The 23,948-nt window shown below is 39.6% G+C and overlaps 1 protein-coding gene and 1 pseudogene across 5 annotated transcripts in view; both read left to right on the forward strand.

Annotated features, from left to right (window-relative positions):
• NAV3 (neuron navigator 3) overlaps positions 1-23,948 on the forward strand; it is an 860,737-nt gene that overhangs the window by 679,082 nt on the left and 157,707 nt on the right. For all 5 annotated transcript variants that reach the window (XM_059683697.1, XM_059683694.1, XM_059683698.1 and 2 more), the window contains 2 exons: positions 18,824-18,932; positions 19,580-19,963. In XM_059683697.1, the coding sequence (XP_059539680.1) occupies positions 18,824-18,932; positions 19,580-19,963 (493 nt within the window). The remainder of the gene's footprint in view (positions 1-18,823; positions 18,933-19,579; positions 19,964-23,948) is intronic.
• On the forward strand, positions 17,128-18,326 carry LOC132227967 (transcription elongation factor A protein 3-like; annotated as a pseudogene).

Consider the following 23,948-nt stretch of genomic DNA (forward strand, 5'->3'; position numbering starts at 1 on the left):
GTGTACATCTCATGCTTCACGGATTGTTAGGTATTTGGTTGTTCTGTTCAGGGTGATCTCTTTGTGAAGATTTCTGTAGAGAATAGTAGTGCTTTCAGGGCCTGGTATTTTAAGTAATTGTTGCCCTTGGTCAGATTGAATATAATAAGAGAAAACCTAGAGAATGTTCTGTTGTTAATAAGGCAGCCCTTGGATGTATTTAGACTTTTTAAAAATATTGAGGATCAGGTGTCACTGTTCGTTTTTCATGACCAATACAACCTGCCCTATCTTCAGTTCTCAACACTGCAAATGTGTGTTATGGAAAAAATCTAATTACGGAAATATTTTTAAATATATGAATAATGTAAGAAAACAAATGCATATACATACCCTAGACACAGTTTGTCAGATACTTAAGTGTATAAAACAGAATTCTCAACTTTAGTCTAATGCTTTTCCTAGAATCCATAAGCCTAAGCATATATGGAAGGCCTTTGGTGTAATTTTATTACATACTAGAGGCCTGATGCACGAAATTCGTGCAGGCGTAGGCTTTCCTTCCCCTGGCTGCCGGCACCGGTTTCCCTCTGGCACCCGGGACCCAGGCTTCCCTTGTAGCCCTGGCTTCATCCAGAAGGATGTCTGGTCTAATTAGCATATTATACTTTTATTTTTATAGATAATTTGGTACATGAGTAACTAAGTAAGCTCTTAGCAAAATATACTGCTCCTAAGGGGAAAGAGAGTTTAAGAACATTTTTATCTGTTACTAAGCATAAGGATGCATGGGAGTAGAGATATGTCTGTTATCCCAAAATATCTCTGGCTCAGCCCTTTTACATTCCAAAGCAAAAACCTAAAATAATTGCTTAATTTAAAATATTACTGTAGTACTCCAAGGATGCAGAGTATTGCCCTGAAGCTCATGAAAGTAACCATATCACACATTTTGGGGTTGAGAAACCTCCTACCTGGGCTGACCTACAACATGTTGGCAAGCATTAGCCATCACTGCAATACCCACCAATGGGTATTGACAACAACAACAGCACAGCACCCCAAGATTCCTTTTGTAATTAACACCAGTGGTCTCATGTAGGCATCAGAGGTTCCGTGTGACTATTACAGAGGGCCATGGCAGGGGAAAGGTAGAAATGGTGATGCCAAAGCATAGCTATGGGGTTGGAATTTGTAGATTTTCCAAATACTTGGGGGAAGTGTTGCCTTTCCCATAGCTCCAATAGCCCTAGGGGCAAAATGATGATGCATATCCACATTGAGACTAGATATTTTTTAAACCTAGTGTGGCATGAAGATACATATGCTTCATGAATGTATTTTTTCATGAATGTCATCAATATGCCTATAAAATATTAGAGTTCAAAAAATAGATACAGAGGCAAAGCTGCCTCAAACAGACTGTCAAACTGCAGCAGGAAGGCCGGGGTGGGTAGGGGGGCAGAAGGGGGTGGTAAGAGATCAACTGAAGGACTTATATGCATGCATATAAGCATAACCAGTGGACATAAGACACTGAGGGGTAGGGGAGGCCAGGGGATTGTCAAGGGCGAGGGAAAAAAGGAAACATATGTAATACCCTTTGTAATACTTTAAGCAATAAAACTAAAAATAAATAAATTAATTAATTAAATAAAAAAATAAAATACATACATAAATAAAATATTAGAATTCAAATCTGTAAGGGAAAATACTTTTAGTACAGTTTGGATACTAATCTTATGTGAATTTCACAAATGAACATTGTTTTATTTCTGAAATTAATATATTTCTAATTAAATAAATAATCCCTATTTGATTTTTCTCTCATTTCTTATTTTGTCTACCACTAGATTATTTTTTTCATATTTCAGTTTAATATTTTTATTTAATGTTTTGATCTTTTAATGGGATACTACTTAAAAGTAAAATATAAACTAGACTTTAACATAATATAATAATATTAGAAAGTGTGTATATTATTTTGTAGCAATAATTAATTTATATAGAATCATGGATTTGAGTTTGTGATTTAGGTAGGAATACAATAAAAGAAAGAAAACCACCAGCCAGTGTGTCTCAGTGGTTGAGTGTCAACTTATGAACCAGGAGGTCAAGGCTTGATCCCCAGTGTGGGGTATGCAGCAGGCCGCCAATCAATGCTAATCTCTCATCACTGATGTTCTTTCATTCTCTCCCTCTCTATTCCTCTCAGAAATCAATAAAAATATATATTTTTAAAACATAAAATAAGTGCTGAAATGAGGCTCATCTGATTGTGTAATTTCTATTATTATTTGTAGTGAAAATTTCTTTCAATGCAAACTTGAAATTTGTGGAAGGGAGATGGTACTCACTGATGGTTCGTAAGCTATACATTGAGTTCCATGATCTGAGACCTCTGGATGAGGGTACAGCAGTGACCAATGCTGAGAGGATGACTGACACATTCTGACCTTCTCTTCAGTGATCTTGTCTTCTAATCCTTCCCGAGATGCTAATTCTCATGGTCATACCCTAGATCCAGGCATCTTCAGAATCTGCAACTTCTCTATAAACTGACTTCCATGCACCTCATTTTTGCTGATTACAGCCTCCTCTCTTATCAGTGTTCTTTTTGTTTCCTTACTCTACCACTGGTTGTACTAGGTTTTCCAAGTCATTGATTCCACTACCCTCCCCGAATTCTGTGTATTATTTCTGCCGCCCTCTGCCCCGCCCCCCGACCTAATCAGCTGAATTCCTGTGGTAACTGAATGTAATTTTACTCTTCCATAGTCCTTTACTATGTGTACCGATTAATAATAGCGGATTTTGTAATCAAAGAAAACACGATAATTTCAAGAGAAACATCAAAAGTGCTTTATTTAAAGTAATGTCCATCGCTAGCTACACATTTCCCCCATTTTTCAGGTAATTTGTGGATACCATCCCAATAGAACTTTTCTTGACAAACCATTCAGAGACCCAATTTTCCACCTCTTCATATGTTTTGAAGTGCTGCTCAGAAAGTGCATGTGCCATCGATCTAAACAAATGGTAATCTGAAGGAGGAAGGTCTGGTGAATAGAGTGGGTGGGTTAATACTTCCCAGGCAAGATCTTTTAACATGTCTTTAACTGGTTTTGAAGTGTGTGATGGTGCGTTATCATGAAGCAAAATTACTTTGCCATGTCTTCCGGCCCATTCTGGTTGTTTCACGATCAAAGTGTGGTTCAAATTGATTATTTGTTGTTGGTAGTGATCAGTATTAATCGTTTCACCTGGTTTTAGAAGCTCATAATACACCACACCTTCCTGATCCCACCAAACACAGAGCATTGTCGTCTTTCCGAAGCGATTTGGCCTTACAGTAGATGTTGATGGTTGACCTGGAACAACCCATGATGTTGTGCATTTGGGATTCTCAAAATAAATCCACTTTTCACCACCAGTCACAATTTGATGCAAAAAAAGACTTTCTTGCATGCTGATGAAGCAACATTTTACTGATGACTTTCCGGATTTCCAATTGTCTTTCGTTCAGTTGATGTGGCACCCATTTTCCTTCCTTTAAAATTTTTCCCATTGCTTGTAAACAATCGGAAATTGTTTGCTGAGTGACGTTTAATCTTTCTGCAAGTCGTTTTGAGTTTGACACGCATCTTTACCCAATAATGCTTGTAATTGGTCTTCAAACTTTTTCGGTTGACCTGGACGTTCTTTGTCTTTCACATCAAAATCATCACTTTTAAAGCATTTAAACCAGCATTCACAAGTACCTTGAGATGGAGCATGTTCACCCTAAGCTTCCTGAAGTATTCAGCAGCACTTTTCTTCAAAATAAAGTAATGAATTATAACTTTCTGCAAATGCTCTTTTTTTGGCACAAAATTTGACATTTTTAAGTGTAAAAATATCTATGATGTTAACACCTTCAGCAAATTTGACATATGAAGTTTTGAAGCTTGTTGTCAATACAACAAAATAGCATACATATCAAATCGCATATATATCAACATATGTGTAACCCCATCTAGTGAAAAAAATCCGCATTATTAACTGGTACACCTGGTAACTTCTCACTTCGTTGTATGCGTTTGGTGAAATCAGACTTGGTTACATTCAATTCTCCACCTAGTCCATACCAGCAGTGAATGGACTTGGAGAAAACATATCACATGTTGATGTGACTAACTTTACCTTCATGACTACTGATCTCAAGTGAATATTTAGTGCTTCCCAACAGTCATTCTGTATTTCTCTGGTCCATTTACCCTTTTTTTGCACTTTTTACTTTCTTTTCAAACCTACATACCACGTCTCCCATTATTTCTCTTAACCAGTGATGTTGATGTTGACGTCACTGAAAAAAAAAATTAAAGCAGACAGAATTCACAACCCCCTGCTACCACATCTACCAGGTACAGCATGTGTACCCACTTTCTCTGCCTTTCCTTGGATTATTTTATCTCCTTCCTCGTTTTAATATCTCCATCTCCACCAAATCATTCTCTTTAGCCCACAGGATGTTACCATCTCTTCAATCTTAATTAAAACAACTTTTCTTCAGCCCTTTTCCAGGTTCCCTTCTCTTTCTTATTTCTGTTATTGCCTCTTCATTCTGGCTGCTAGAGAAACCAAAGACCACATAAGCACTTGAATGTATTGCCATGCCCTACTTTAGACTGGCTCACAGGATATTCTTTCTGATACAATATGAGATACGGGAAGAGAAGTGTTCTAGAAAGTAGAAAAATTGATTCTGCCCTCTGCACTGCCATTATTTAGCTGGTCGAATTGTTCCTTGGTACCTGTTTTTGTGATGCGACTGCTACGATGCTTATTAAACTCACAGGATTATTGTGAGATAAGGTTTTATTTTTCCATCCATATTTTTGGTAATTATCATCTGGGATCTTATACATGCCAGGCACGCAAAGCATTGGGAAAGCAAACGGGACTAAGATATGAGTTCCCTTATAGAAGAGTAAGAGAAAAATACACTCTAAAATGTCAAATAATCAAATTGCTAGGCATATGGGAACAACTAAGTTCACTATAAAGAGTTATATAGGGCTTAAAAGAAGGTCACACATGTATATTTTGGAATTCTAGTGGACAGAGAAATCAGGGAATAATATTTCAGGATGAAATAAATTCAGTGAAAATAATTGGGGGGGAAATTCTACTTGCCTTATGATTTTCATTAGTTTCTTATGATAAAACAGCATTTTTCTAACTTTATTGAGATCTTGGTAGCCCATGGGGTTTCTAATCCAAAGTTTCACTGCTATTGTTGTTGAACTCCTATTGCTAATAGTGTGGGGGCCTTACAGGGGGGAATTCTGTCCTGCTCCCCAAGTGAAATAGCCTGAATGATACAGAACTCTGAATGAGTTAGCCTTCACAGGATAAGATCCAGCTTTTATAAATTTTTCAAGCCCATACATTTGGGGGGAGTCTGAAAATAATACAAAAATAGAAAATACAAAATGACATATAGTGTTTAGGAAAGGGACTCAAACAGTTAGGAGCCCCATGTCTTAAGCACCATGGGCTTCACAGTGGCATAACTTGAGCCTGGTGTGGTTTTGCCTGATTAGCATCCATTGCCCCATCTGTTTATAGCAGCGCCTTGATTTTTTTTTTTTTTTTGGAGGGGGGGAGACCATGGCCTCATCATTCTGTGTTCACGTGGGCCAAATGAAATTGACCCAAGCAGATCCAATCAGAACAAACGATTCCCTTCACCACCGTCACTCTTTTAGAAATGGACATGTGACCCAACTCAGATCACTCAAAACCAATCAATCTCAGACTTTTCCTGAGACTATTAGAAAAGAGACACTCGATGTTTTTCACTAGACCTAAAAATAATAAAAATAAAGCTTGGTTACCTACTCATTCAAGTGAAGCAGACATAGAGGAGACATAAGAGAGTGAAACCGTGAGTTCAAGGTCTTTGTAGAAAATGTCTGACTGAGCTCCTGAACGAGGCATCTGAAACTATTCCTCCCACCTTCCCTTCAATTTTCTGTTATGGGAAAACCTTTTTATATTTAAACAAATGTAAATAGTATTCCTATTGCATAACCTGAGAGACATAACATGGAATGATGTGTGATACTATTAAGGAACAAACTTGAGGCAGATTTGTTAGAAGGATTCACTAAGTTATCCGGGAAGCTTTGCTGTTCATTTTTTCAACTGAGCAGTAACCCAGGTGAAGCCATGAAAACATAGTGGAAGTTCAAATTGTAGTTAAATTATGGTGTGGAGTTAAACGTCAGAAATGAGGGACACACAATAAAATGGCATACTGGAAAAAACTCAAAACTTTCCCAAGTCTTACATCCCTCCGAAGTCCTTAGGTATATCATTCTATGTCTTACTATTTGTCATGTTCTTAGGAAAACTAGTAATATTAACCTGATCTGAACCTGATGGTTCTGATACCATTGTAATGACCTGGTTATTAATTAATAACTGGAAAGAAGCAAAAGAAAGCTGCAATTTAGATGCATGCCCATTATGGTCCAGGTGACGTGGGAAGGTGCTTGTCTGTCAGCCATACCTGGGAGCAGGGCATTGACCAAAGTAGGCCTGTCCACTTCAAGCATGGGAAAATTTGATATTTAAGTCTCTCACTGCTTGCGGGGCTCTCACGCTCTGCACTTGCCCACATGGCTCATGGCCACGTGGACCCCACACACAATGAACCAATGGACTAACTAGCCTGATGCTACAGGGCACCCAGCTCCACCATGGAATGGGAACTCCGGACACTGCCTTTGCTTGTAGCTCTACTGAAGCCCCAGCTGCACATTTTCCAGGACAGGCTTAAGGAAAATGGGATTTTAAAAACTGAGGAATGTAATTTCACGCAAATAAAAGCCATTCATTCTCCCATGCAAGTCGTAGAACATTCTTTTTCTCAAGGTATTGCAAGAACCCCACTCCCACTAGTGTTCAGAGAAGTTCCCTTTGTGCAGTCCTCCACTAATGATAACATACAGTGAAATGCATTACGTTATGTGTGGCAAGTAGTGAGTGAGATTCTTGCTTCCAGCCTATCCTTTTAAGATTCATGCCATCCCCTTGATATTACAAATCTGGCTGAATTGACAGTTCAGATTTTACAGCTTTGGCTTGGGCTTTATTCTCACATTCATTGACAAAAGGAATCTGGCCCCAGAGACCATCCCTTTCATCCAGTGCCAGGAGATCCTGCCAAATGTAAAGTGAGCTTTATTTTTCATTCCACTAGAATCATTCAAGAAAGTTTTTAGATTTTTTTTTCTACATAGGTTCACACTTGCCCTTTTTTGCATAAGATCATCTGCCAACATGTATGACATTTGTTTAATGCACTTTTAACCTTTATTTAGAATTTATATTCAACTGAAAAACATTACTAGATGCCAGACTGGCTCAGTATCCCCAAAGCTGGCTTGTCATTTGTAAAAAAAAAAAAAAAAAAGTAATAAAATAAGTAGATGAATTCAGGAAATCATTTTTAAAGTGAGAATTTCATTTAAATAGAGAGATAAGCTAATGGTTGCATGTATTATTTCTGACCTACCAGACTTCTTATTGAATAATGAGAAATATCTGCTATTTAAGACCCTTGTATATAGTCACTTAAGTTGCCTTTTACTTGAATGCTTAGAAAGATTAAGAAGATTGAGTTGGGGTAATTTAAGTCAGTTTAGATCTTTTACTTAAATAATCACTTTATAATTATGTTTACTAAAGAGCTGAAAAGATTTCCAATTCAGAACAGAATAGAAACTTTAGGTCTATTAGAAACTTTACTTTGTTTTAGGTCTTGACAAAATTAGAGTGATTCGTTTTTTCGTATTGATTGGTCTTATTTGTCTCCTATGCATTTAGGCTTCTTCTTTCACCTACATCCATTTGTGCATGTGAATTCAAAGAAGTATAAATACAACACTCATGCATAAATATACACCCAAAGTAAGCAGAAATAGCTGCCTCTAGAGCAGTTTGTGGGTTCTTTGCTATTGTTCAGGGTATATTTATGAACTGATGTATTTTCAGGGTGAAAAACTACTGTGATTACAAATTGACAACAATATCTTTAAGAAAAAAACAATAAAATGCTATTTTGATGTTTTCTCCATTTGGGTTATTTCTTTAAAAATAACCAGCCCCTCCTTACTTGCTCCATTAGACTTAGCCAATCCCTGTCTGGATTGGCCCTGCAGGAAGATTATATTTTCTGCCCCATTGAGTCAGAGTGGACCATGTGATTTGATTTGGTCAATGAATGTGTGAGTGGAAGTGTGACATGGGCCATTCCCAAGCAGAAGCTTTAAAAGCCATTGCTTGAATTGCTCATTTCTTCCTTCTCTCATCAGCATGTCTCTGAGGGTACCTGGATCAAATAGGCAGGCTGCATAGAATGGACATGAATGCGTATCTTTGTTTTGTTTTTTTGTAAGACACTGAAATTTGTAAGTTTGTCAATGCAATATAACTTAGCCTAAACCAGAATTTCTCAACCTTGGCACTATCCCCATTGGAGTCTGCATAATTCTTTATTGCGGGGGGGGGGGGGGGGGAGAGGGGGATGGTGTTTCCTGTCATGTAGGATGTTTAGTGTTTAGCAGCATTATTGGCCTCTGCCATTTAGATGTCAAGGGCATCACACATCGCAGATATGGCAACCAAAAATATCTCCTGATATTGCTGAGGGAGCCAGTTAAAAATCACCCCCAGTTGAAAAACACTAGTCTTAGCTTAATAGTTCTCAAAATGGGGTCCCAGAGCCAGCAATATCTGTATCACCTGGGAATATGTAAGACAAGCAAAGTCTCAGGCTCCTTTCAGACCCTTCAGACCTGCTGAGTAAGGAGGGGTGGGGCTGAGGCCCAGCAAGCTATATTTTAATAAGCCTTCCAAGAGGTGTGAACATTAAAGTTTAAGCACCACGTGCCTGAGAAGGATGGTACACAAGCACCCGTATATAAACAAGGGCATAGTTATTGCTTTTACTAATATACACAGAAAGTTAACTGTATTGACTTTTAAAGCATAACAGTATTCACTGGTTGTGAATCTGTAAGACTTTAGAGTACATGACAATATACCAGTGTAATACCTTTCAGACAAATTGAAGTTTTAGAACTTCACCAAATTTACCATGGTCTCATAGCCTAGCAATTCACTGAGTCACAATAACTAAAAATAAAGAAAAAGTCCTGATTAGAAATCCAAATAGAAGTGGCATTTTGATCCTTAAAAAATATTTAGAAAGTGATGTTTTTAGAGCATCATTGATATAATTTGACATTTGTGTCTTCATTTTATTTGAACACATCTTATATAAGTACAATCTATTTTTTAAAGAGCTAACATCGAGAATCAGTATTTATAACTCGCAGTTTTGTGTGTTTAATTGAAAATTTTTTTATCACAACTAATTGCTCTTCTTTCCATCTGATTCCCTTTTGTGCATCTGTGTGGAATGGATCTAGGGATAGTGTGCCCTGAGCCTGAGCATAAGGAATAGTTAACCTTACAAAGTAGATTGTCATCATATTTAAAAGTATAGGCAATATGCAACAATATGCTAATTTATGTGATTAAGAGATTGGGTACTTCAAGTAGTTGATTTTTCTGAGGTGAAATATCAGAATTAATTTAATCATATTAGTGCAGACAATGATAGGGATTTATAAATCAATTTCAATGACATGTGAATATTTCTATATATTTCTTCCCTTTTCCCCTCTTAATAAAGAATGCTTATGGACAGAAAACCTCAAATGTTTTTCTTTAAATACGTTCCCCTTAGCGCTCAGTAGTATACATGGTCTCTATTATACCTGGTAAGTATTTTAAAAGTTTTCCTAAAATCAGAATTTCAGGATTGTGGTATAGTACAGGATAGATGCAAGATATTTATCTTTGTTAATTTTCTGTTTTTTATCAAAATATAAAAAATTTGGTTATGCGGCAGTAGATTTATGGACTAGACTAGGAAAAATGCTCAATATCAACAGATATATTGTACCTATTATGTTTTTTATCACATCATTATGTTCTACACACTTGGCCATAAACTTTCAGTTTTATGCTTTGAGTAAAAATATTGGGGGGGGGGGACCTTTTGTGTATGTGTTTTGTTTTGTTTGCTATTTTTTTATAAAAGAAATCACATATTTTTTTGTTCCATTAGGATTTTCCTAAATAGCTCAGAATGAAAAGCCCTTGAATTTGTACAAGATGAAGTGAAGTCTTTTCCTTTAAAGCATTATCTGTCAGCCGGAATGTCATGCTCCGTTTTTTAGGTCCTTTACACTCTTGAATTTGATTTGTGCTTTTACAGCACAAATCCCAACATTCAGAAGGCAGCTCTGCCTGCTTCAGCTGCCTGGAGCTAAAGAGAATTAGTCTGTCATTCTCGGTGTCGGGGAGTGAGCGCTGTGTGTGTGAGTACTGTGAGTGTGTGTGTCCACATCGGAGACTGGGTGGCCAAGAGTGATTTAAATGTGCATGGGTTAATAGCACAGGCTCTCATTCAGCCCTGGCTTTGAAACCTGTGGCATTCGAGGCTGGACAGGCGCTTCGGTGCCGCTGGTTTAATTTAGCACTATGTTTGCTGCCATGGCAGCCAGCAGCATCCACTGCAGCAGCAAGGAAGAGCCATAGATCTGGGAATGCAGGTGGAATACTAAAACGCGAGACGCTCGTGCAGGGCTGGGCTTCAGTGCTTAATTTCTGCTCTTACGGGGCTCTGATGCAGAGGCGTACATGCTGCTCCGTCAGCTCATGGAGAGTCAGGGGCTGCAGACCTAAATCAGTGAAGGGCTGCTGAGAGGTGGAAAAAAAAAAAAAGCGAGAGACATAGCTGGTGCTTCACCACCTCGCGTTTGGGAGCACAGAAGCAAGGGAGGGAATTGCGGACCCATCGCCCTGCTGAGACCTGCGATTGGAGGAAGATGGGAAAACGTAGTTGGCTTCCTGTGCTACTTTTCAGCTGGAGCAGCGTCTTTGGTGAACTCTTTTCTGCTTCAGATGTTCAAGCAAAATATCTGTAAGTACTGCTGATTCAGGAACTGATGCAGCAAGCTAAAGTGTGGCCAGCGACTTAATTGTGCTATCGCTCTGGAATCTTATGTGAACGCTTGAGCCTGCCTGGGCTTTTATTGAAGTGCATGTGTCAATTAAAAGCAAAAAGGCCAGATGCCATCTCAGTGCAAAGAGACGATGTGAAGTCCCATTGAAAAGAAGAAACCACCAGAAGCACCATGCAGCGGCCGGCTGAACTCTCTGTGTTTCGAGGCAAAGGAGTAAGGAGGAAGGGAGCTTGCCTTCAGAAGCAAAAGTCGCTGACCAATCTATCCCTCACCAGTGACGGGGAGAGGAGACCCACTGTGCGCATTTCCAACTGGTTTGGCAATGCTGCCAAAGCCAGCCAGAGGGAATCCCACTATGCGGAGAGGCCCTCGCTGTCCAGGTTCCTCTCGCGGTCCGTGCAGTCCCTGTACCACCCCAGCAGCTCCGGGGCCTGGAGCCTCCTGCCTGCCAGCCAGTCAGGCAGCGAGGGCTTGGGGGACTGGTCTTCCAGGAAAGCACTGGAAGGTGAGAGTGATGAAGATAGCCGGTCTGAGGATGAAAACGGCTCCTCCAAGCTGAGCAGCATCAGCAGGAGCTGGGCCGAGGAGGAGGGAGAGAGCTGCCTGCGGGAAGGCACAGCCCACCTGGACGAGGACGTGATCCTTACCATGCTGGGCGACCTGGAACAGGCGCTTTACACTGACTTCTTGGGTAAGTCAGGTTTGCTCTTTACATGCGGATGGCGTTCGAAGAAGCCGCACATTTGCATGAGCCCGGTGTCTTCTGTGCTTCCGACTGATGTTTTTAAAGTGTAGTTACTAAAAAATTTTTTTTTTAATTCCTTGTTTCTTGTAATTATTTTCTTTGTAAAGCTGTGTTGTGATAACCAGGGGTGAAGTCTGTTTGGAGAAAGTAAATAGGACCAATCTGCCCTGGGCGTTATTGGCCTTGGCATTCAGTACCTTCTAGACATCTATAAGTAAGTGTTCATATTTTAAGACTCCAAACATGTTTTTTTAAAAAATATATTTTATTGTGTGTTTTTTTTTATATACAGAGAGGAAGGGAGAGAGATAGAGAGTTAGAAACATCGATGAGAGAGAAACATCGATCAGCTGCCTCCCGCACACCCCCTGCTGGGGATGTACCTGCAACCAAGGTACATGCCCTTGACTGGAATCGAACCTGGGACCCTTCAGTCCGCAGGCTGATGCTGTATCCACTGAGCCAAACCAATTAGGGCTCCAAACATGTTTTTACTTAGTCATTATTGGGGACTTTTTATTCAACTTCTCTCGAGGGAACCTCACCCCAGGTATATAAAGAAGAAGGAAGGGCCTCGTGAGTAAATTTTCTGTGTAGTCAGGTGTTTCCTCTGCTGCCTCAGTGGCACGTGGCCCTTGTCTAGACCTCAGTGACAAGCACCATGAGTCTAGTAACACTTTAAAAATGCGGAGGCCTCTCTTGACAGCTTTACTCACATACATTTAGGGGTGTTGCTGTTTTTCAGTGGTTGGCAAAAATGCTCCTAAGTGTGTGTACTTAAACTGCTATGTAGATAATGGAACTGTTTTTATACTTTACAAGCTAGGCCTTTTTGATTACATGGCTCTCAATAGTAACTTCCGAGATTATCTTTAACTAGATATGAAGATGTCTGAAGTTATTTTTCAGTTTTGTGATTAAACTTTAACTGCCAGTTTGCCACTTGCCTGAATAACCAAACGAGATACATTTTAATTTGTATGACTGAATTCAGGGCTTTACTGAAGGGTATTTACATCATAAATAGTCCCTTATTCAAAAATCCACAAGTACTAAACCGTTAAACTCGTATTTTATGTCAATGTATGTTTTCACAAAGTACTTCATAGAGGACTCCTTAAATTGGAAAGAATTGAACCCAACCAGTTATCTCTTTGTTTCTGATTCCCACAACTGATGCTAAATATAGGTTTGCCTTTATTCTTTCTGTGGGCCCTTCTGTTAGAAGATACTGTATGGGTTTTTCTGGAATCTTAGTGAACCAGCTTTAGAAGCACAAAGCTTAGGGAGACAGCAGAGGCAATTACTGCTCAATCTTTAACGTTAGTTTGGCTTCAAAAGAGTAATGTGTCCCCAGCTGCGGAAATGGTGGTTTCTGAATCTGAATACACCAGGTGCTCAGAGGCTGAAGATTTGCTGCTACACCATTGTGTGATTTCTGCCATGAACTGTTCTTCCCAAGAGACCAGTTTGCAGTACAAAGGCAAGGCAGGGAGCCCTGACCCTTAAGGATTTTTTCCTTTCTTTGCTTCTTGGGAATTGTAAAACCTATGATATTCATCTCTTGCCTTTAAAATGGAAGCATTTGTCTTGTTCTAAGTACTTCTTATGTAAGTGTTTTCAAAAATGAACAGAGAGCCTCCCCAGACAGTATTGGTTGGTTGCTCTGTGAAGGTATAGCATGCTGTGGGTGGGTGTATATAGGACACATGCCTTTCTGTGCATAAGGAACTTGGAGCATTACTGTTGGAGGGATTCTCTCAATAGAAGTCTGTGTATTCCAGGGTTTTTTAAGTGAGCTTCTACTGACTTTGTGGGATTATTCTCTTTAAGCCATTTTTTCCACTTATACCAGTACTCAAAAATGCAAATGAGAAAGTAGGAGGAAGAGTTTTATTCAAATAGCTCTGATATGAATAATCATAGCAGGATAATGAAGCATCCAATGCAATTCCCTAAATACTTGATGCATGTTAAGTTGGTGGATAATTTGCAAGCCCATAGCCCACAGGAATTTCAGGGTTTCTGCCATGTGACTGACTAGGTTCTGCTTCTGGCTCAAAATGGCCTCTTCTGACTTAATTTTTGGGCAGGGTTCCTTGAGTTTCAACTCTTCATTCTTGGATATCCTAATAAACCAGACAGACTAGGGACTATACCCTAGCTCTATAAGATTATATTTAAAAGGTAACTGATGAGATGAAAAATTTCAAATCACTGTTGAGGTCCTCCACAAAATTAGGGTTATTTCTCAAAATAAATCAGGGAGCTGTTCTCTAAATAATAACACTTGTAATGTGGATAGTGTAGAGGACAACATTCTCTGAATCAGGTTCTTTCAGATGTAATTTGATTTCCTATTAAAAGATGACAGTGCTGGCAGTGTTAATTACAATGTGTGTAATTAAAGCCTAGAAAATAAGAGCAGGGCCACACAGATTAAACGGTCTGTCTGCCAGTAAGTAAAATTGCAGAAGCACCAAATGGAGCCAGTTTTTCTGTGCCCTGCTCACAGAGGAGACCTGACAAGCATGAGAGAGCAGTTTGCACAAACAATGACAACTCCAAGTGAGCTGCAGAATATGCTGTTCTGGAAAATGGGTGCAAGCCCTCGCTATTGGGTCTGATACTTATGAGGCTTCCTTCAGGAATCATATTTGGCTTTGGGATTATGGAAGTGAGAGGGAGACAGCATTTTTGTGACTAAGTACATTCTTCCTATGCAATTTTCTGCTCACTTTTGTAACTAAAGACTGAGTTTATTTGTGCTTTCACATTTGAGCTTTTAAATTGTAATTTCCTTGGAGCATTACTGTTGGAGGGATTATTCCTCTAGACATTATTTGGATACAAATTGATAGGATATTTCAGACCTGAGCAGTCTTTAGGGGGTTTGTAAGTGCATTTAAGCATATCTTGTATTTTGAAGGTCATTGAGAACATCTACTGGAACACATTTTAGTTTGGTTGCTATCTTTCATGACACGAATGAAGCAGCAATTATGTTTTGCTCAATAAGTGCTGGGAGGAAAAGGTCCATCAGTGGTGCAGTGTCATGAGTTGGTATCATGCCGAGACAAACCAAAGAGGGGTTGGTTAGGGTTCTGAAACCTGAGGGAAACTATGCAAACAAATAATGGAATGGATTCCAATGGAAGACTCCAAGGATCTTAGATGCCTGTTGGATTAGAAGAGGAACTTTTTTCAAGATGAAAATGTGAAAAAAAGAAATGGTAAAATTGAACCTCTGAAAATATAATATTCTTAAAGTGTATACAAAACAAATATTGAAAATAGTTCTCAAATATGAATGTTATTAATATTATTCCAATTGGCAAGCAGTTGAGATTCACTTAAAAGTTCTCCCAGAGGGAAGGGTATCAGCGATAGCGAACATATAACGGCGCATTCCAGGACCTTGTGTAAGGTCAGCGACTTGTACTCCCTTCTCCCTCCAAAATAGGATCATCTCAGTACTGTCCTTTAAGACTTCTCATCTCTAACCCTCGCTGAGAAGCAGAGGCTTCCATACTGTGTGACGCCTTATGAACCCAGGCCTTAGTGCTTCTCCAAATCTGCCTCTTCACCGTTTCTTGTGTCCACTTTGAATAAAATCTCTTCTTTACCTCAGCCTTTCCTTTGAAGTAATGATATTGTTGCTCTTCCCTTCAAGATTTTCCTTACCAAACACTCCTTTTTCTTCAGGGTTCTGCCAGATTATTTAAAGTCAAAGGTAGACTTCTTTCCAGCCCTCTCCCCAATAGGCTGTTATTTTTATGAAGAGAAGGGTGGAAAGAATTTCCAGGGAGGATATGGTTAGAGTTCTGAGTTTAAACAAATGTTCATCTATAAAGTTAGAGATGGCGTGACTTGAATTAGAGCAGGAAAGGTTTATGCCATGTGCATGAGGGCACAACATTTGTTTTACGATTTCTTAAAAATAGATTTACTCTAGGGAAATTTTTCAGTACTTTCTAAGTTTGAAATCATAATGCTTTTAAGCATATTTTAATCATTTGACTAATTTGTAAATTGAAAGGAAGAGATTTATAGACTGGCAGCAGAATGGTGGTTGTCTTGGCAACCATCCAGAACGAGGAACAATGAACAGTGTAGTGATATTTGGCTGAAGAAGAAAATAGGAGAATTAGCAGGAGCTGTCTTCCAATATGTGAGTGACTGACGTGGAAAAGATCAAGTCAAATTGTTCAGTTGGTTTCAGAGCCGCTGGTGCACTGGGTGGAAGTTAAAGGGAGGCAAATTATTCCCGTCCTTAGAGATGTTTTTACATTTAGATGGATCTACTATCAGAAGGATAATCTTTTCCTGGGAAGGAAGAAACCTCTTGGAAGTTTCAGGCCGGGGCATCAGGCTGTCTCCATAGTGAGAAATAAATGAGCTCGTTCATTGGCTAAGGCAGCCGTGGGCAAACTACGGCCCACGGGCCGGATCCGGCCCGTTTGAAATGAATAAAACTAAAAAAAAAAAAAGACTGTACCCTTTTATGTAATGATGTTTACTTTGAATTTATATTAGTTCACACAAACACTCCATCCATGCTTTTGTTCCGGCCCTCTGGTCCAGTTTAAGAACCCATTGTGGCCCTCGAGTCAAAAAGTTTGCCCACCCCTGGCTAAGGGATAAGGCGAGATCATCTCTGAAACCCCCACCCTACAATTATAAGTGTTAGACGGCACATTCGGTGTGCATTTTTAAAAATTTGGCGTGAGTACTGTGGAAGAAAATTAACAGGTTGAATATCTACCTATACTCTTACAACAGATTATAGATATGCATCTTGAATTTCTATATGACAGTTTCCATAGTGGAATTTAATGAATGCCATTTTTTAACATCACTTTTCCTTCTCTTTTTCTTTTACTTCCATCAGCTTTCTGTTCCCTCCCCTTCCTTCCCTTTACTTTGCCCCCTCTTAATCCATTCGCTTGAATTCCTTCCTTCTTTTCTTCTTTCTTTCTTATTAAATTTTCTCATCATTGGGCATCTTATTGAGCCTAAATTAAACAGAATAAAAGCTGTTTTCCCTACTCTCTTGTTATGTTATTATTTTCCAGACACATTAGCTTCCAGTGGCCACTGGCCTGGGAAGTATTGCATGGCCACAAACAAATGGTTCAGTGGCACCTCTGCCCCAAATGACAGTAGTGGTTGTGAAAGGCTGGCATCTGTCACTCTGGCGGAGCTGTTTGTCCCATGCACTTTATGCACATTGTCAGTTCGGCCTATGATGTTACTGGAACTCTAGTGTCACATGTGGGTGTATGTTTTGTTCCCTGTAGAAAGTAGAGACATAATTGAAAATAAAGCTCTCCAACGCTGTAAGTCTTGGCCCATGAGTGTAGAATAGAAGACGTAAACAGGTATTGTCTTGGCCAGATTGCATGTCCTCTGCCTCTGTGCCTCCTTCCCAGAGGCCCCGCTGCTGCCCCTGGGCCACCATGGGCCAGGAAGAGGAGCTGCTGAGAATCGCCCCAAAGCTGGAGAAGGTGGCAGCTAGGATGAACATGGAAGGGAGCCTCCACCTTCTGAAGAAGTGAAACAGCTGCCAGATGTGCACCAGTTACTCAGACAACCAGGATTGGCGTCCCTATTAATGGGCTAAGCACTACTCAGATAAGCAGGTGGTGTCCTTGGCCACAGTCCTCATCAAAGACTGGAAGTGGCTAGTGGACTCCCCTAGACTTCCCAAAGGAGGAAAAAAGGAAAGGAAAGAGAAGAAGCCAAGAAAAAAGAAAATGGGCTTGATTCTTGCAATTGGAAGCCAGAGGCAGGTCTTTCTCTTCCAAGGATAAAACAAGGGGAAGAGCCCAAAAGCCATCGATGGAAGAAGGATCAAATGGCACATCAGAAGTGGAGACCCCCCCAAAACACCCAGCATCCCCTTGAGCTCCACCTGGGCTCCCTCCATCTGCCTCCTGGCACCCTGCTCTCTCACGGGGGACTCTGTCCTGGACAGTGTGTGAAGACGCTCTCTGAGGCCTTGAGGGCAGATGACAAGGACTATGGAGTCACTGTCAAGATGGCATCAGAAATCAAAGATGATATCTAACAGGAACTCAAGAGCTGAGACATGAAGTACTGGAACCATGTGCACAGCTGAATCAGCAACCTCAGGGACCTCAGGAGCCCCCTGCAGCAGGCCATGCTTCCAGCCTCGTTGCCAATACGACAGCAGAGGAACTGGTCAGTGGTGAGCTGAGGGAATTGAGGATCGCCATGACCCAGGGGCTCTCTGTGAGCAAGAGATGGCCAATACAGGCGCCACCTACACTGACCTCTGCCAGTGCAGCAGAAGCAGGAAGAACTGTACTTATAACCAGGTGCAGCACAGCGCCCATGAGCCCATGACTACCTTTGCCTTAAACAAGGAGTGTGGCAATCTTTGGATGTTCCCCTGATAGAACTGCCAGGCAGGGTTTCAATGAACAAGGTGAGGAAGAACTAAGAGAAAGCACTAAGCCATTGTAACTGGAGAAAAAAATTAAAATTAAAATGGAGGAGGTGAAAAAGATATTGTTCCTATTAGAAAAGGCTTCCATGCTATTATCTTATCTCAGAGTCCAAATGTGTTCTTGATTCATAAGGCAAGTTTGTCTCAACTATTCTGAGTACACTTAGAAGCAGGTAATTATAGAAATAACTAGGGTCTAAATAAGGTCATATTTTTAAATTAAGCTCAGTAACATGGGGTAGTATACACTGCATTTCCAAATGACTCTCTCATTTTGCAGTGATTAAGGTCATAGACCTATAAAGTATTATTGCATTATCTCCACCTCGAATTATTACTTGTAACATTACATTTGTTTCTATTCATATTTTATTTGTAGAAAGAAGAATTATGCTTTTTAGGTGATATTATTCATTTGGAATTTCCTACCTATCATTTTACTTTTAAGGAAAAAAATTATATTATTTATATATGTGTATAATTATTCTCAGGACAGTAAATGACAAGAATAACAAGTGAATTATTGTGTTACTTCTCTAGGTGAAGACCCTGAAACAAGAAGAATGAGAACAGTGAAAAACATAGCAGACTTGAGGCAAAATTTAGAAGAGACTATGTCCAGTCTTCGTGGGACCCAGATAAGCCACAGGTTGTTGTTTTTTTCTTCTCAATTCCGTATATTTTGGGGCCAGTAAAGAACAAAAATTACCATTAGGCATTTAATTTCTTATCATGATAGAGAAGGAATTTTAGTTTTCCTTTACTATTTTCTCACTCAAATTTTACATGAAAATCAGCGGGTTACTTCTCAGCACATACATGCGGACTTTTTTTCTCCTATCCACCTGTTTTTCAGTGTAATTTCCCATTCAAACTGAATTCACTACTGAAACTACCACCATCACTTTGAAGTAGACTTTTATGCCTGTGGAAGTTGCTGTTTAAATGCATCTGAGAAAGAGTGGTAGAGAGACTTTCAAACATCATTGTAGCTAATTTCCAGAATAGGGTAAATTCAATGTTTGTTGAGAATGTGGAACAATTGTTTTTTTTTTTTAATCTAAAATCTAATGATGGTCTCTCTTGAAAGCAAAAAACTGCAAATGAATGCCCTTTCCCACAATTTCACATCTGCAGAGGTGTTTAGAATCTCATTATGAATGCGTAATTTGGCTTTCCTGAAAATAACATTCTGCTAAGAAATGACTCTGAATCCTGGCCTTTCCTGTCTGGTGCCTTCGTGGTCATGGCTCCATGTGAACCACAGTACCATTGTTTCTCCATTTTATTTAACAGCACCCTGGAGACAACATTTGACAGCACTGTGACAACGGAAGTGAATGGAAGGACCATACCCAACCTGACAAGCCGTCCCACCCCCATGACCTGGAGGCTGGGCCAGGCGTGTCCCCGACTTCAAGCGGGGGATGCTCCCTCCCTGGGCGCTGGCTATCCTCGCAGCGGTACCAGCCGGTTCATCCACACGGACCCCTCCAGGTTCATGTATACAACGCCTCTGCGTCGAGCTGCTGTCTCTCGGCTGGGAAACATGTCACAAATTGACATGAGTGAGAAAGCAAGCAGTGACCTGGACATGTCCTCTGAAGTCGATGTGGGTGGATATATGAGTGATGGGGATATCCTGGGGAAAAGTCTCAGGACGGATGACATCAACAGCGGGTAAGTGACCCTCGGTCCTGCTCCCTCACAGAACTCTGTAAAGAGGAAAAATGGTCCACTCAGATGTATTGGTTATAAAAAGAGCGTATAGCTTAGTTCACAAAGGCATTAGAAAAGGCGAGACATCTAAGGTATTGGGGTATTCAGGTCCTCTCTTCTGCTCATCCATGAAAAGTACAGTATCTAAAATTGCTAGAAAATCTTTTCCTTACAAGCCATTAAATGTTTCTATTCTTAGTTCAGGGAAACATGTGTCCTGTGTTTTTCAGAGTGATCTTTCACATGCTTCTTAAATAAGAGATTTTGTAGAGAAGGACAGGGCAGGAGACAGAAGGACGTTTGCTGAGCGGCTTGATTTTCGGGGGCTTGGCAAAGCTGCCTTTGCTTTGAGGTTCACATATTTTCTGGCACACTTACATTTTGCAGCTCCAATCTAACTTGAGGGAAAATCATTTTAGAGTTTAATGGTTCCGTCAATTTGTTGTGATGATATCAGATTTGCTTCTTTCTCTTAATCCCTGTTTTCCTCATCTTTCCTATTAGATTCCCCAGAAAATGTTGTGATTATAAAACTCTTAAAGTATTTTGGCAATTTGGAATATTTAGTTCAATCCGTGATGAGCCTCAATGGAGGCAATAGGATAGTTCTATTAATAGACTTTTATTAACAATTGTAATTGCCCTTTTGAATACTTCATGTTACCTATTACACTGTTGTTAAAGATACTGATTCATTTAACCTTCCGCCACCAGCCTTTAGGAGGTATTTTTGTACATGCTTGTTTTACAGATAGGGAAATTGATCCTACTCAGACCCAATTGTTTATGCTAAGGAAAGACCAGACTGGCATTAGAAATCGGGTGTGTCTGACTTCAAAACCCAGGCTCTGTGAATGCAAGGAAAAGCTTCCCAATTAACCTTACTATATTTTTTCATGTGAGTCTGGGTTTTGACCTGCCCTTTATCCTTATACATCTGAGAGGACCAGTGTCAGAAATCATTCTTCTACATGACTAACCTTTCCTGACTTCATTCCTGAAAAGCTTGTTTGAAGGGTGACAAGACCTAAAAAGTACAAAAGAGATTAAATCAGATTCATAGCTCTGCTCTGATATCCTGATAGCTACCAGTGCATTCCAGGTAGCCGCCTTACCGGAGTTTCTAACGATTTATAATTAGGGAGACAGATTATGGTCAATTAAGGTAGAAAGTAATTGAGTTGCCACTGGAGTCAGAGTTCCTAATTTAAATCGCTTTCTAGACTTTTCTCTCTGTGGACTCCTTAGGAGGTTAGTTTATCCAAATTCATTTTTGTCACCTGTAAAAAGGATATCATTGCAGAATCTCCACGAAATTATTTGGAATGAAGGAAATAACCCACAAAATTGAACATAGCACAAACCTTGTCACAGTATAAGTGATTAATAAGTTTATCATCATCATAATTACATTTGTAATCATTAATAATTATAATAAATGACTATTTAACATCACCTAGAAGGGAATATCCAGTTCAGGGAACAGGATGGCAACATAAGGATAAGTCATGAACTTTCTCTGCTCTGTATCTCCCCTCTTCATTTTCCATTCTTTCTTCTCTCCCTCCCAAATCCTCCGCTCTTTCCTTTCTCTAGTTCTTTACATGGGGACATATATGTGTATTCACTTTTTATATTCACCACTGGATGAAGATTTAATTGTATACATAAATATACACATATATGATTCATATATATACATATATCTACATACTAACACACATATGCGGTAAGTCTCATTATTTGTGGTAGTTATGTTCTATAAAGTGTGCACAAACAATGAATAGTGAATGTTGAATCACTCCTCTAGGGGAAATACAAATTTAGTTTCCTTTGAGCCTTTGGCCATAATATTTTCATCAATGGATCAATATATAATCTTGTTTCATGTGTATTTCAGTTGAAAGAAACCTCATTTATTATTTAATACATATTTGTTGATTCATTAATATTGAACTCACAGCAACAGCAGTATAACTCATACCTGAATGAAGCTTAAGTAAGACATATCATATTTTTCCATAAGACATATCACAGCCTTCTTACACACAAGACAGCTTTTCGGCGCTACATTTAAGGGACCATTTTAAATAGCAAAATCTCCAATAGAGGCAAAAATGTGAAAGGATACTTTTATTTTTGCAGTAGGAGAGCTGCAACAAGAAGGCAAAATGTCACCTTATTCGACCTCTGTCGGCAATGTCCACATGGGCAGCTCAGACTTCTCGCTGCTCTGAGCATGTCCGTGAGTGACATGGAAGATCTGCAAGCACTGATTCGGGGGCTACACATTTTAGTGAGGAGCTAAATTCGCAAATGTGGAATTGGTGGATAATGAGGATTGACTGTGTTTATTTACACATACGGAACATGCTTATCTGGAGAGAGAAGGTGTATCAAGGGAGCAGTTTAACTCAGACATCAAGGGACATCCACAGTGCAATGTGTAATTTCAAAAGGTTCATACAGATAAAATTGAGCTGAGAGTTCAGAATAAGGAGAAAGCACTAAATCCTGGCATGAAATAGAATGGAATGAATAAGAAAAGGAAACACTTTAGTTCAGTTCCTAGAGAGATTCAAATAGCTAGAGAGGAGAGAAATATATTAAGAGAAAATTTGTAAGAAAAGTGTACGTATTGCAGAAGATATTTAAAGATAAGATTTGAGAGACAGGAACTATTGTGACAGGCCTCAGTAACATTAACCTAAGAGATCTAAAGTCTGTACTATACACAATGGAAAGCACTGTGTCTTAGAGAAGATTACCTAATAATAGCAGAATATGAAGATGATGATGGTTTTTGGAAGACCAGTTTAAGGGAAATCTGCAAACTGGATTGAGGGAAGAAACTGGGGATAGATTTCAGGCACTATTACACGAATTTGGGTCCAAGTTTTAAGGTCAGAAATATTGGATGAAGTGGGGAGAGATTGATATAGGAGGTATCACAAAGGAAAATTTTGCAGACACAATGATGGGTGGCTCATGAGGGTATAATAGTAAGAGAGAAAGATAATTCAGACAAGATGCCCATTTTATAATCACAAGAAGTAGAAAATGATACCATTAAAGAAAATAGGCACACATAGAACTTGTGATATTTTTATTTTGGAGAGAAAGCAAAGAGAGGAGATGATAAGTACAGTTAAAATTGCAGAGTTGGAAACAAGGGTGTTACTGGACTGAAGGGGTCCATTTGCCTGAGCACATCAAAGCCCAATAAGACATGAACAGGAGTTTGCAGCCGGAAAAAAGACTCATTAAGGAGATGGCACTATGCCTAGAGTCACAGGTAGCTCATGCTCAAAGACCTGGCTCCCCGATGGCTTCTGGGAGATGGGTTATATAGGGGAAAATCATTAATCATGGTGACCAACAGAGTGAGGGTGGTGGTGTCTACTGACTGGTTGGTGCTAGAGTAGGAGTAATTGATTATTGCATTTGGTCCTGACGTCAGCCATGGAGATGCTCTGTCCAACTTCACAAGGACTTGCTCTGTGGGATTGTTCTGCTTTGTTGGTTCTGGAGCTAAAACACAACTGAGGCCAAGATATTATGTTTAGTTTGACTGAAAACTCTGTCCCAATAGTCAGTAGACCCAAGACCTTGTTTCTAAGACTACTGGATGCTGACCAGAACTTGATTGTCTGGAGGGAAAGGGAGGTGGGTGAGTCAGGAGGTGGGTGGGTGGCCTGACCTATGAGGCCATTTTGAGTTAAAGGGGGGAAAAAATCAAAATAAAAAGCCAGATTAAAGAAAATAAGGTTTCTGCATGGTTACAGGGGGATAAAGCAAAAGTAACTTAAAACAAAACTAGTGTCCAGGCTAGAGATATAATGGAGGCTATGATCTCATATAGTAGAGAGTAGAAATTATGGGAGACATGAGGACTTCTCAGAGAAGAATAGGAAGAGAAGAGGAATAATGAGCTTAGATGTGTGTG

This window comes from Myotis daubentonii, chromosome 2 (assembly GCF_963259705.1).
Source record: "Myotis daubentonii chromosome 2, mMyoDau2.1, whole genome shotgun sequence".
Classification (NCBI taxonomy): domain Eukaryota; kingdom Metazoa; phylum Chordata; class Mammalia; order Chiroptera; family Vespertilionidae; genus Myotis; species Myotis daubentonii.